We start from the raw sequence: 15,871 nt of genomic DNA on the forward strand, positions 1-15,871 counted from the left end.
TGATTAATGAACCATTTTGTTTTTTAAATGCATAGTTAAACAGTGGTTAGTATAGTAAAACAATGAAATGTTTGGTTATTTTGTGGTTACCATGGTTTAATCACAGTAAATATGTTCTTTGTTTTGGTTTTAATTGTAGTAACCGTAGTGGTTCATTTTCGTAAGGGACTTGTGATGTTTTGTCGATTTTGATAGCAAGATGAGTTTATTATGCTACCACACATACAATGTTCCCTTATGAAAATTAACCATGTTTTTTTGTGGTTAAAGTATGGTTTTTGGTGTATTATTACTGTTAGCAATGGTGGCTGATGACTTCTCTTCTGAGGGGCGCAAATTCAAAATAAGTGTTTCGGAGTGTCATTTGTGATGCTCGTCATGTCAAAATATGTGTTCGTTGCATCATGTGCATCACGCGTCTTGTCAAAATAAGTGCCTGTTGCACATGCGTCGAAACGGTTTATGATAAAAGAGACGCTCAGGTTTACAAAATACTCGCAAGACACTAACTTAGCACTAAACTTTGATTACATGTGAGGTTAAGCGAGTATCTGGGAAACGCGAGCGTCTCTTTTATCATAAACCCCTTTGAAGCGTCTGCAGCAGCCTCGTATTTTGACATGACACATGATGCACATTGTTCACATGATGCGCCAAACACATATTTTGAAATGACGAACCACACACATGACAACTAAATACATGCTGTGACGAGTTTCGCATCGAGCGCCCTCAAAAAAGTATTAAACTATTAGCAAAACCATGGTTTTACGCTACAGAAAAATCCAGCTAAGACCAGAAACAAGCTGGTAGCTGGTTTTAGCTGGTTTAAGGTAGCAGTAGCTGGTTTAAAATGGTCCTCCCATCTAAATCAGAGCACTACAATTACCATGTTTTAACTGTGGTTTTTAGAAACCTGGGTCGTCCAAACCAGAGGCGCGTCATGCCCATTTTTTGAGCCAAATAGATTTTGTATGCAACCTCAAGAAGCGTCCATTAATCTGTTACTTTCTTTTAATCTGTTTAATATGCACAATATTATCAATTCTGTGCTGCATCCTTGTCACTTTTCAGAGATTTTTGCCGTTTTGATAGTGTTTTCATTGTGTTACATTACTTACTTTATTTTGGCGGCAGCTAGCGCTGCAGTCAGGGCAGTCGCATACGTCATCAGCGACTGGGCGCGCTAACGAGCTCTTTGCTGTTGCTGCTGCTGCTGCATTTTGCCATCTGAGGAATTAAAACGTGTAAACGCTAACAACAACATTTCCAAACCCCAGTACGGTAATGTGCAGTTAACCTCCTCTGTGTAGAAAATGTATGGTTTAAAATGTGACCGTGACGACGTTAAATTAGTAGAGACTTCTAGATTCATCTTGATACAACGCCAAGTTCGCCAGAGTTCACGGGGGCGCGGAATCACACATGCGAGGTAAAATTTAAATAAAAAAATGCGTTCCTCTAATTATTTTATCTATATATATTTGTTTAAATCATTATTGAACATTAAACTCAATCACGTGGATAGCTTATAACATTTTCGTTGTTTATATACTTTATGGATTTAAATTAAATTAATTTCATAGGATAATGCAGTTGTTGTGCAAAATGCATTAATGACACAATTAAACAAGTCATTAAACAAAACGTAAATAAACAAAACATTCCGTTTCAGAAGTAAATATGATGCCAATATGTCATTATTCCGATTGAATAGTATTTGATATAAATGTTAGTCAACACTTTTATTTTGGAGTGCATGGGCGCTCAGATTGTGACATGGAAAAGACTGAAAGCTCTATAATATAATTCGTTTGATGTCTGCAAACATTTTTATTTTGTGGTTACTATGGTTTTACTACAGTAACCATGTTTTTTTAACTGTAGTAAAACCATGTTTATGGTATTTCAGTTTAAAAAAAATGTGAAAAGTACATTTCTCTCTCTTCTCTCTCTCTTTGGTTTCTTGCAGATTCTATTGGGATTTTACTATGCTCCTCTTTATGGTGGGCAACCTGATAATTATACCTGTCGGCATCACCTTCTTCAAAGAGGAGACCACCACGCCCTGGATCATCTTTAACGTGATCTCCGACACCTTCTTCCTCATGGACCTGGTGTTAAACTTCCGCACAGGCATCATAATCGAGGACAATTCAGACATTATCCTGGATCCCAAGACCATCAAGACGAAGTACCTGAGGACCTGGTTTATTGTAGACTTTGTCTCGTCCATTCCGGTGGATTATATCTTCCTGATTGTGGAGAAGGGCATCGACTCGGAGGTGTACAAGACAGCTCGGGCCCTAAGGATTGTGCGTTTCACCAAGATCCTGAGTTTGCTGAGGCTGCTGCGTCTCTCTCGTCTGATTCGATACATTCATCAGTGGGAAGAGGTACTTCACGTCTGCATATATACACACGACTTCATACAGTCTAAGAAATAAATGTATAAAAGCTTTAAAAACGTCCTTATATGTACCATGTATACATTTGGTACAAATATATGTACCTTTGAGGAACCAACATGCACTTCATAGGTACAAAGGTGTAGTTTTCGAAAGGGTACCACCCCAGTGACAGCTCTTGTATTTTTATTTCTTATACTTCATCTAACTGCATGTATTGTGTTTGTCGTCATACAAGGTTAGCATAAATGGAAACACCATATGGTAACACATAGCCACTGTCATCTTTATATACCCACTGGTGACTAACAGTTTTTTATTGAGCTTTCAGATGATATAATTTAAAAACATTTACCTTTATGACTGGGATTTGTGGTCCAGAGTCACATTTTAGGTTTAAACATTTACTCCAGGTTTTACCCCAGTAAGGTGTGTGTTGCATAAAACAGCTTACTTTAGCGGCCCAATTGTGAACTCAATGTGCTCGGTTTAAAATGTGAATGAAATATGAATATGAGTGTCAGAGGAGGGGGGGGGGGCGTTTTCCTGGTAGACATAAATGGAGATTGAGCATTGATAAACGTTTGATGGAGGTAAAGGGAGTGATGGTGGTGGAAATGCGTCAGTCCCGTAGGCAGAGCAAAACCACCCATAGTGATGTTTTATTGCTTTGAGGTTTCTCTTTTATATACTCTTAAGTTCTGCTGGGTTATTTTTAACCCAATTCTGCATAAATATTGGACCGACCACATGTTGGGTTGCTGGGTTGTTGTTAAGTTAAAACTTGTTGCTTTTGTTTTCATAATATGTGTTTGTTGCGTCATGTGAACCATGTGCATCACGTGTTTTGTCAAAATAAGCGCCTGCTGCACATCATCAAAACCGTTTATGATCATAGAGACGCTCGAGTTCGTCGTTCACAAAATACACGCAAGACACTCCCTTAACAGTAAACTCTGATTACGCATGAGATTATGTGAGTATCTGGCAAACGCAAGAGTCTCTTTTATCATAAACCCTTTAGACGCGTCTGCAGCAGGCACTTATTTTGACAAGATACGTGATGCACAGGATCACTTGACGCGCCAAACACATATTTTGAAAAAGGAACCACACACATGACGGGCTACATACATGTTGTGACGAACTTCGCATCAAGTGCCCTCAAAAAAATAAAGTCACCGGCTCTAAAGTATGTTTGACATACAGTAAACATATAGCAAAGCCCAGAACAGGGGCGACATGCACCCAATTTTTTTAGGGGCACAGTGTGCACAATTCATACTGTTATCATAATTATTTATGTACATTAAAAGAATAAATTACTTAAATAACTTTTTCCTATTTGTAGTGGAGATGAGTGGTACTCGGTGGGGTCTTCTGCTGTTGTAGCCCATCCGCCTCAAGGTTGTGTGTGTTGTGACTAGGCCTGTCGCGATAAACGATAAATCGATTAATCGCACGGTAAATAAAATGAGCTCGATCATTTTTTTAGGCCGCGATAATTCCCATTTGCATGCTTGTTTGTTTTCCTTGTCTCTCTCTCTCTCTACCAAAGAGACTGGATGACCGCTCCGTGCAACGAGTGACAAGGAGTGAACCCTCGTCAGTCATTTGTCAGTCGCATGATCTGTGTGGGGAGGGGGGACTCCTGGCGTAGCCTATCACAGTAGGAGTACTGAGGAGGATGAGAGCCGCGTGAGAAGTGTTGCAGGAGAAAACACTAGTTAAGACGAGAGTTGGAGAAAAAGATGGATTTACTAGAGGCTGTTTACACTTGTCATTAACATGCGTTTTTATCGATCGGATCACAATGTTTTACGTCTTTTCTGACTTTTCTGACACAAGGTGAACAGTGCTATGTTAGCCTTTCATTGATAAACTAAAGCGGGTGATCTCCGCAGTTTCATTTTGCAAGCGTGTGAAAGTTGCGCGATCTTATTTCATCAATTGCGCTGAAAATTCAGAGAAAGCTCTAACATATAAACGTACAAAATACTGTGCAGCATGTATACTTGCTAAACAAGCAGCGGACTCCGACATAATATTAGTTTGCGTCCATATAAACTCATAATTACTCCCGCTGGCGTTCAAATGACAGCGGAGAGACTCGCCCACCGTCTCACGGACCGTCCCCTCACAGTATTCAGCACAGAAGCGGTCGAAAGTGGACAAAAGAGACGGATTTAAATACCAGGTGTAAATGTGATATGTCTCTCTCGTCCACTTGTGATCTGATCAAAAACACATCTTGATATCAAGTGTAAACAGCCAAGTTTCAAAACCAAACGCTACAGCTGCAGTGTGGGAGTACTTTGGATTTAAACCTAATGACCGAGGTGAACCACTAAACCTGAACGAGCCGTTATGTCGCATTTGTGGTAATAACGTAGCACTTAAAAGTGGCAACACGACAAACATGCATATGCACCTAAAACGCAATCATCCTGTTATTTTGTTCATTTCTTGTGGATATTTAAAATGTCTTCCAGTTCCAGTATTACTTATTGTTTAGAAATAAAAGTTTATAGATCTTTGAAAAGGTGTATCTGCATTATTATAATGGTCCCGGAGCATCAATGTTATCGCCTATCGCGATAAATTCCGAGGCAATTTATCGCCTAGCAAAATTTGTTATCGTGACAGGCCTAGTTGTGACTTCACAAATGCTTTGCTGCATACCTCGGTTGTAATGAGTGGTTATTTCAGTCAAAGTTGCTCTTCTATCAGCTTGAATCAGTCGGCCCATTCTCCTCTGACCTCTAGCATCAACAAGGCATTTTCGCTCACAGGACTGCCACACTGGATGTTTTTCCCTTTTCACACCCCTAGAAATGGTTGTGCGTGAAAATCCCCGTAACTGAGCAGATATACTCAGACCGGCCCGTCTGGCACCAACAACCATGCCACGCTCCAAATTGCTTAAATCACCTTTCTTTTCCATTCTGAAATTCAGTTTGGACTTCAGAAGATTGGCTTGACCAGGACCACACCCCTTAATGCATTGAAGTGACTGCCATGTGATTGGTTGAGTATATAATTGCATTAATGAGAAATTGAACAGGTGTTCCTAATAATACTTTAGGTGAGTGTATATTATACATATATGTTGTAATTTATATATAAATAATAATTACACACAAAACACAAACAAAAATATTATGCAAACACAAATTTTATTTTGCATGCGATTAATCGTGATTAATCTTTTGACAGCCCTAATGCCTATATAAACATATTTTAAGTCGAAAGGAAATTAAAATGAAAATCTAATTTGTTTTTGAATATTGTGGTTTTTTTTTTTTACAAATGACTTATCTGTGAGCTTCATTATCATTATTTTTTAATTCATGTATCCTCATAATCTTTAATCAAAAACGCAAATCTCCTACCCTCCTTGAAACGATCTCTCTTTACTTCCGGTCATATGGTATGACAGGTGGGCCAAGTCTGGTACAAAATCGCAGCGATTAGCAAATAGCAACATGACCCAGCTTCAAACAATCCAATCAATTCTTAATGGACCAATTCAAGTCCAGCCCTACCTTTTATCAAATTAAAAGCGGTTTCACTCGCTTTTTTAATTAGACAATCGCTACTTTCGTTTCATAGCGACTTTAAATAAAGTTATTAGAGGAATGCATTTTTGCCTCATATTTGACCCTATGAACATGTGATTGAATCTAAATATAAACATAAAAAAATGTTTGAACCTTCATCTTTGTACTCAAGTAGGCTAAACTGAACATTGCAGTAGCTGCTGCATTTAAAAATTGTTACGAGCGTTTGTGATGGTGTTTTGAATTTTATCAGATAATAAAATGCAGCACCAGCAGCAGCAACGTGTCCGTGCACAACGATGGCACCAGCGCTGTTCTGTGGCATCTGGATTTGTATAATTCATTAATAATTCGTTGCATTAAGAATGAAGCACATGATTAGAACAGCGAACATGTGAAGTGTGAAGAACGGCTCGTATGTTGCCTATAAAACAAAGTAACATATGAAAAGATGCTTCATTGAGGTTGCATGTAAAATCCACTTCGCTCAAAAATCTGATGGGGCACGTCCCCTCTCAGTGTGAATGGGCATGATGCCTCTGGCCCAAAACACTTGGTTTTGCAGATCTCAAAGAAAATGTTAATACAGAGATCTTTGTTGTAGGCTTTGGCATCTTGATCAAGTCTCAAGCTCAGTTTGTGACGTTGTGAGATCACTTAGGGGACCTAAGCAAAAGTATCCCATTTGATCTCTTTGTCGTTTAGAAGAAAGTATTGAGATTTTAAAGAGATTTCAGTTGTGATGTATCTTTCCTGTGAGTGCAGAACCCAACAGAGAGCAGGTGGTGAGTTTGACACAGCTTCAGTGATCACAGAGATTGTGTTAGTTCTGTTGTCAAAGCCCAGCAAAAGATCCAGACACACTCAAACTGAGATCTGATGGATCTGATGCCTTCACGCTTCTGTCTCTAAAGCACACGTGAGTCTACGGCTGTGTTTGGAATAGCATACTAATCATGCATGCATTCTGTGCAGATTGTCCACACTCAGTTGATCGACTACATTTGCTATATAACAGAGCACTCTGCACAGAATAATGCATCCCACAAGGCAATGCGGTTGCATTTCCAGTGTAAAAAATAAACTGGAATAATTAAAGCGCTTAGATGCAAAAGCCCCTAAATGCCACATCCGTCAAAATATGACGTAATGCTATTAACCGAATGCTCTTTGCACTCATTCCATTGAGAGAGGAAGTAAAGGTCTGTGATAAATTAAGGCTGCATTTATACTGCCTGTTTGAAGTGACTCAATTCCCTCATGTGGCACAGATCGGATATAACCCACGGATGTGTAAGCAGGAAAAAACACATAGATTCTGATATTCTCCAATCGTTTCAGGCGTCATTTATATGTGGAAAAAAATCGGATATGGATCAGATACATGCATTTGCGTCCGCGATGTAAGCGGACAAATCAGATATTCCCATGCCAAGATGTGTTGTAAGTCATTGAAACTGCGATGCTGGCAAACTCAGGTGGACACCACACGCGATCACATGGCCTTCTTAGCAGCGCAATGGACGATGACATTTCCACTTAGTGGAGTAAAGTTGAAGTTTTATGTCTTGTTAAAGAAATAGTCATTTTGTCATATAGTCATTTTGTCAATTGCATATCACAACATTTTACTTCCTCTGTGGTTTAAACTGTTCCGGGTCAGTATGTCCACCTTGAATTGTTTCGCCAAATGTGTTTAGTGTAAATGCTGACATCGCAGTGTTTCCTCTAGGATTTTTTCCAGCTGTGACGGCAGGGGGCGCCCATGATGATTAAAAATTTACATTATTTTTTTAAATGTAGAATATAGGCTACAGTAAAGTAACATGTATTTTTTTATAATATTCATGCTGTTATTTACTTTTCCTTATATCTATCGCATTGCTTTTCTATGTTTAATCTAAACTGCATTTTCTTAAAAAATACGTTTTATAGCTTCGTACAGATCTTTCATTGTAGTTTTAAGTAGTGTGCAAGTTCATGTTTTCCTTACAAACAGATTCGACTATTAATGTCTTGCAGTCCCATATGAGTAGTATTCAGTATTTAGCCTTTTGTTTTTGGACAAACATCTCGTCATTAAAGCAACACTAAAGAGTTTTTGCTCTTTGCTCCCCCTACAGGTTGGAAGCGGAATCGTCCATTATCACTGTCGTAAATAATTTAGCCTACTGCAGCAAAGCTGGCTCTGATTGGATTGTAGGTCCGCCATTAAGCAAGTTTTTGTAGTTTTCACTTGAACTACAGGACCGCGACCCGACGGTTGGAAACTTCTTTAGTGCGGTTTTGGCCAATAGAGGGCTTCAAAGCGAATGTGAAAGTGCCGTTCACCCTGTTTCGAGTGGATGAACGACTGAAACTTTTTTGGAAACGTTATTTTAAAGTTAAAAAAACTCTTTGGTGTTGCTTTAAATGTGAAGGCGTGGCGGGGATTTTTTAGGCTTGGCGGGCCGCCACAGTAGAATGTATATAGCGGAAACACTGCCTCGCATATGAGACGCTTTAAAAAAAAATTGATGTACACAGGTCTGCAAAAAAATCAGATACAAGCAACAAATCAGAATAGGGCATCGGGATCTGCAGTGTAAATCCATCCTGAATAAGGGATAATGTATTGGCAGATATACCAAGTTTTTGCTTTTGGTCCTGATCACGCTGAAGGGGCGTATTTCGCGTTAACATCCGGCTGCCTGTACATTATTTTAGTTTATTGCACAGCTATTTAATTCATAAGTAAGTAGGAAACATTCAATTTTGATTTAAAATATTTTATGAGTTCATTTATACAAATGCAGACCCGGAAAACCCGTTTACTTTTGGTTAACACAATGGTAATAATGGTAATAAAAGACATATTTAAAATTAAACCTCTCAAAATGATTTGCTGCATCCAGTTTTGTATTATTAGTTTTGAGAAAGTTCTTATTAAGCATTCCAATGTGCCATGGACTGGAAAAATGACTTTCTTACTTAGCATTTTTGTCTTGTGTTCAGTAGAAATATCTAAAAGTTCTTAAATCAAGATGTATTTTCTTAATGAGCAAAATGACCTAAGAAAATAAGTCTAGTTTTTAGAAAAATATTATACAATTTGGGTGAATTTGTGCTTAAAACAAACAAAAATATCTGCCAATGGAGTGAATAATTTTTTCTTGAATTAAGTGTTTAAGAAAAAGTAAAGTTATTTCAAGATTTTTTTTCTCACGCCATTGGCAGATATTTTAGCTTGTTTTAAGCACAAATTCATATTTTTGGTCTAAAAACTAGACTTATTTTCTAGTCATTTTGCTCATCAAGAAAAAGCATCTTAATTTAAGAATTTTTAGATATTTCTACTCAAAACAAGACAAAAATACTAAGTAAGAAAGTCATTTTTTGCAGTACGTAATAATCTGTTTTAAGACAAGGAATGGCTTATAAGTAACTTTGACAGCTCAGTGGCATTTAAATCCCTTCATAATTTGCTTAATTAACATTTAATGTTTCCAGTATGATAATCCAGTCTGATAATTTGCCCACTAAAAACATGAGGGTATTTTGCTGTGGGGCAATTTTGGATTACCATAATGAAATGGACTTTCTCTAACTAACAAAACGTCCAAAATAAAGTCAGATCTATCAGAATAAACTCCTAATATATAATCAGGTGGGTCACAATGTAAATTTAAGAGTGACTGCTTTCATAGCAATAAAGTTGTGATTGGTAATTTGCTTGAAATATTCAATTAGATCAATGCTGTATAGAGACCATAGCCTTGATAGCTTTCTGCTTTTGTAAAAACTGTAGGAAATGTTGAAACAAAGTGTTCTGTAATCCTGCATCTGTATTCCCAACATGCAATGGAGATCATTTTAAAACCACAGCGCGTACCACTCGCTCAAATGACCTCTTATCAGATCAAAAGCTATAGGCTACAGTTTATCCCTGCTAGTATACGTTTCTCCTTTATCTCACAAATTTATATACAGCACAGTAAAGGTATTTGCAGTGTGTTTTGTTGCACATATATTACATACAGAACATTTACATAGTATGCACAGTATTGCAACATGTGCACAGTCGAGGCTGTCTGGACCTATTGCTGAGCCTTGACAAGAAAAACATCAGTATGCCTATTTTTTGTAGGCACTTTAATAAATGTTGAGTTGTGTAAGGTTATCCATTGTTAAGATACTTTCTCCCATCCCTGTTTCACATTCAGAGACAAGTAAACCATTTACAGATTTGTTCTCCAGAAATTAGTATATTAAACACTGTAATAAAACATTGCTCCGTTTCTTCAAGAAATTCAACCAGCCTAGCAGCAACATTGGCTCAAACAGAAGCAGAGTTATCAAAATTTTTTTGTTTAAAATTTTTTTTTTTTTTGCACGTCACCTGCAATACACACTCATGAGTCATCATGGATGATTCACTGCAAAAAATTACTTTCTTATTTAGTATTCTTATTTTTAGTATTATTTATTGTAAATCAAAATGTATTTCCTGATGAGCAAAATGACCTAAGAAAAAAATCTAAATCTGTAAGTCATTTTGTGCTTAAAACAAGCAAAAATATCTGCCAATAAGGTGAGAATTAATTTTTTTGAATTAAGTATTTAAAAAAAAAAGGTAAACTTATTTAAGAATTTTTTTCTCATCCCATTGGCAGATATTTTTGCTCATCAAGAAAATGCATCTTGATTTAAGAATGTTTAGATATTTCTACTGAAAACAAGACAAAAATACTAAGTAAGTAATTTTTTGCAGTGTTCCTGTCATGACTTGGAGTATAATCATTGGTGGACAGAGTTCCTAGCAACCGTTTAGCAAGACTTATTTCTTGGTGTCAAAACATGCTAGACAGGGGTGGTGTCATTTCACTTGTGGCTTGGAGTATATTAAAGGAACAGTATGTAGGATCGTGGCCAAAACTGGTACTGCAATCACAAAACTTGTGGCTAAAACTGGTACTGCAATCACACAACTGGTGGACAATACACAACATGACAACATAAACATCAGTTGAGGGCTGTAACTCCACTTTTTAAATGACAATATCCTGGCCGGACCACTGTTGTCAGTGATATAAGTATTTGAAATGAAAATGATTTCTTGATGTCTAGTGACATATCAAGGCCATTTTATGATTAATTGATATAAATTTCTTACATACTGTTCATTTAAGATGTATGTATGCCATTTCACTCCCTTGCAACTGATAAGAATACCCTAGCAAGCATTTAGCAAGACCTATATCTCTGCATCAGAGACATGGGAGTGGGCTTTTTTGACTTGTAACACTATTGTAACATTTTGTGAGTTTTGAAACTACAACCACCTTTTCTTTAGTGTTCTACTTGTCCATACAAGAAGGGAGGGAGAGATGTCAGTGAACGAGAACACAGGTTTTTTGCCGCTAACTTTTTTTTCCATCTAAAATCATTAGGTTTTCCTTGGTTCTTTAAACTGCTCACTCAAGCTCAACTTTATTTCCTTTTGTGCCCTTGTTCAGCTTGACCCGGTATTGCTGCTTGTAGCTATATTTACGTTTGCTTTTCTTAGCCCACTGGCATATATAGGTTTGCCTGTTTTAAGCCTAAACTCATAACTTTTTTAAGAAAACAAAACTTAATTTCTTGGGTCAATTTGCCTTTCAAATATTCTTAAGTATCTTGATTTAAGAATTTTTAAATGTATTATACTGGAAAACAAGACAAAAATAGTAAGTAAGACTCCTGATTTCAGACTTCTAAAAATGATGTACTTTAGGGGGCGGTTTCCTAGACAGGGATTAGATTAATCCTGAACTAGGCCATATTAGGACATTTAAGTAGTTTTTACAAACATATCTTGCAAAAAGACATTACCGGGGTGCATCTTGAGACAAAACAATGGTGCTGATTTATTTTAAGAAAAGGCAGTGAAAGCTGTTTTCAGTTAAGATCGCTGTAGTGCTTCGCTATAATTGTGCTGTTTTTCATTCACCTGAAAGACCCAGTTAATAAAACATGTCTGTAAGGAAATATTCTAGCTTATGTTCAAAGTAAATGCAACTTTTCCGGCACACTTGGGGAGTAAACATGTAGAACCAAGCCTCTGTAAATCTCTATTTACCCCCACAATTTAGACCGTTAGTAAAACATTGGTCATTAAGCTGATTTACTTCCAACGCAGTAATTTTCTGGTATCTTGCAGTAATCAGATTAGGTTGTGTGTTGGTTTGTGTAAATGCGATTTATGAAGACTTATGTTAATATAAACTGATCGTGTGACACTCGCAGCATCTGGTATGTTAGGAGTGTCATTGTCATTGTACTTTGATCACTGTCTCATTGAGCGGTTATACCAGTCTGATTTTTTTTACCAGTCATTTGATACCAAAGATGTTGGCTTTGTCTTATTCATCATACTAGTTTTTCACAACCTAAATCAATATTTTTACACTATGTGAGTCAATAGAAAACCCTACATAACAGAAGATTCATGCTCAACTCTACACTGTCAGAAAAATGATGATTTGTTGGATCAAAAGTAATGCTGCGTTCCAGGCAGGTTTTTAAACCCGTGAGTTACGACTTCAAAAGCACGACTCACGGCCTTATGCGTTCCAGGCAGCCTGTAACTCGTGTTTTTGCATCCTTCTACCGGTGAAAGTGCACTGGAACGGCAGTCAAACCCGTGACTTCCCACCCGTGAACTCGTACTAGATCGATGTACTCCCAGTTCAGAGTCGTGAGTCGTGGTTTTGAAGTCGTGAGTTACGGGTTACAGGTTGCCTGGAACGCAGCATAAGTTACCTGCTTGCCTTAAAACTAAAAAGCGTTTTGTTAACTAATATTTTTAAGTTGAATTAGCTAAACAATTAAGTTTATCAGCTAAAATAAGTTTTTAAAAGGGACATATCATTAAAATCTAAATAGTGCTATAATTGGGTCCCCAGTGCTTCTATCAACCTAGAAAATGTGAAAAAGATCAACCCAGTGAATTTTGGTTAACCATTCTGTGTAAGCATGCGAAAAAATTGCTCCCCACGTGATGTCAGAAGGGGTCAATACCGCCCCTTAATTTGCACTATCCCACCACAGCACTGCCATTTAGTGCAGAGATCAACTCATTTGCATTTTAAAGGACACACCCAAAGCCGCACATTTTTGATTACACCTACAAAGTGGCAATTTTAATATGCTATAATAAATGGCATTTTGAGCTAAAAGTTTACATACGTACACTGGGAACACCAAAGATTTATTTCCCATCTTAAAAAAAGTCTTGAAATGTCCCCTTTAAGTTTAAATAAATTTGTCACTTGGAAGGTACCCTTTAACTCTTTCACCGCCAGCGTTTTTAAAAAAAGTTGCCAGCCAGCGCCAGCGTTTTTCATGATTTTCACCAAAGTTTAATGCCTTCCAGAAAATGTTCTTCTTTAAATAAATAAACATACAATATACCAAATGAAAGAACAGACCCTCTGCTTTCAAACAAAAAAAACCGTTTCATCCTACCTTTAGCGGTTCTTTTGCAATCAGCTTTTGAATATGGGTAGGTTTTTGCAAAAACACCATATTTTGAGCAAAAAGCAAAAATAATTCCATATTTGTGACGGACTTTTCATAGAGATCCCATTCAGAGCGATCTTTAAAACAGACACGGACATGCAGCAGCTTGCCTTAGGGCAATACTTCCGGTTTTAAAAAGTTGCGGAGGGCGCCACCTGGTGGATAATAGCGGTATTGCGGAAAGACGGAAAATCTCGTCATTGGCGGGGAAGCGTTTTCTCTTAATTGACGAGATATCTCGTCAATGGCGGGGAAAGAGTTAAAAAATACATGTTGCACCCATAGACTGTAAAAAATATGGTTGTATTGTCCGTGACTTCACCCAATGTTTTGTGAAGATCGTTTTTGAAGCTTAAAGTAGGCGCTGCCTGCCTTCGCCATCTTGGCCACGCGTCACCGCAAATCACTCACGGATAACCGAAAATTGGTAAAGAGGTGGGACGTGAGTAAGCCGATGTGACTGGTTGCTGAAACCATGCCCGCCTAGCTCGATTTTAGTGACAGCAGGGCCTGTTCAGCTGTCACTCAAGTGGCCACGCCCTTAATTATGCAGACGTTTAAGGCTTAATATAATTTAAACAGATGAGTTACAAAAAAATTCACCCCCCTCACAGTTGTCATGAAGCGCAAAATTAGCTATACAGACCAAAAACACTTTTTGTACCAGGCTGTAAACATCTTTTTTTCTGATGTAAAGTTGGGCATTTTAACATGGACTTCCTTTTGGAGCCTCTAAGGGTCAGTCGATGAATTGCCATTTAAATCACTTACGTATTGACTTCATCAGAGAGATTGGAAGGTTGCCCCCAATGAGTTCATGTTAGGGACTAAGGGCGCACTCACATTATCCAGACCAAACCAAGCCCCAGCCTGATTGTCAACCCTCCCTACTCTACAAGATGCACGCACTCACACTGTACTTTTATCGATCCGAGCCCGGGCGTGCTTTCCTCATTAAAGGTGCTCTAAGCGAATTGACGCGTTTTAGACCATAAAACATTTTTTGTTACATACAGCAAACATCTCCTCACTATCTGCTTGCTGCCTGTCCGCTGATCAAACTGTAAAAAAACGCGATCTCTGTAGACAGCCCAGGCTTCACAAACAGCAATAACAACACAGTGGCCAAACCTACCACCAGAAACCATAACAAAGTGTTTCAGCCAATAAACGACAAGAAGGATTTGGGGGTGGGGGTTGGGCGTGTTCATAAAAGCACGGAAGGGAGGGGGAGGAGTTAGCTACGCGCCGTCTGTTTGAAAACAATTCAAACGTCAACAAAAACTAACGTCTCGCAGATTCGCTTAGAACGCCTTTAAGATTATTTCGAAAAAAGCATGAAGTAAAACGCTCTCTTAACATTGGAACCCACCATAATGATAAGTCTGTGTTTTTTATTCTGAGTCGTTTGGTGCGCAATTACAGACAACCCTCTCACATGTCATCATACTGCTTAGTTGATCTGTCACATTTAGCTTAGCCCCATTCATTCAATGGTATCAAACAGAGATAAAGTTAGAAGTGACCAAACACATCAACGTTTTTCCTATTTAAAGCTATGGTCTACGATTTCAAAGATTGTTCATTATTAATAAACTCGTTTAGATGCTGGTTATGGTTCTACAGTAAAATCCTAACAATATGAAGAGAAAAAAGAATTTTAAAAATCCATTCAGTCTATTGGGTGTAGGGCGGCAAATAAATTGACTAATGTAAACTGTCCGGCCAGACAGCTTACATTGGTTAACTGCTCTCATCAAATCCCCGTACACTTGAAAATCCACCTCGCGATCGCGTCTCCACCCCATCGCACACCACCCCGCTCCTCTCGTGCCTGCGACATGAAATTTGTGTCAGTGTATGTTAGCTAGCGAAGCAGCAACATCTCACTAATGGAAAAAAACTAACCGACAGCAGCAAGCTTCTTGTCCCTACAGTAGAGGTTAGAAGAAAAGGGAAGTCTGTAGAGGAAAGAGCAGAGGTAAAAAAAAGTGTGAAAAACGCCGGACTCTAAGTAGAATCAATAAAGGGTCCGCAATTGACCGTTGGAGGAAGCTTCAGGGAGATTTGGGGCTGAAAACCGACGCCGACACGGCGGACTTTTTGTTGAACAGGTACGCATCTATTTGAAGAGCTCTTTTCCAAAACGCGATAAACGCCATTTTTAAAAAAAATGAGTTTGTCATGTCATTTGGCTGTGTACTGAACCTATTCAATGCTCCATGAATGTTTTATGTCAAATCATTACATTTCATTGTTAAAATGTAGGTACAAGATGCCGTTCTTTTCCAAAACGCGATAAGCGCCGAGCCTATTTTTAGCCTAAACGCGATTTATCCTCTCGACCAATCAGAACTCGATGAG

General features: G+C 38.1%; 1 protein-coding gene across 2 annotated transcripts in view; it reads left to right on the top strand.

Moving 5' to 3' along the window:
• Positions 1 to 15,871, top strand: part of LOC135744243 (potassium/sodium hyperpolarization-activated cyclic nucleotide-gated channel 2-like) — a 93,970-nt gene that overhangs the window by 5,640 nt on the left and 72,459 nt on the right. For both annotated transcript variants that reach the window (XM_065262246.2, XM_065262245.2), the window contains one exon: positions 1,973 to 2,396. In XM_065262246.2, the coding sequence (XP_065118318.1) occupies positions 1,973 to 2,396 (424 nt within the window). The remainder of the gene's footprint in view (positions 1 to 1,972; positions 2,397 to 15,871) is intronic.

Source organism: Paramisgurnus dabryanus, chromosome 6, assembly GCF_030506205.2.
Source record: "Paramisgurnus dabryanus chromosome 6, PD_genome_1.1, whole genome shotgun sequence".
Classification (NCBI taxonomy): Eukaryota; Metazoa; Chordata; class Actinopteri; order Cypriniformes; family Cobitidae; genus Paramisgurnus; species Paramisgurnus dabryanus.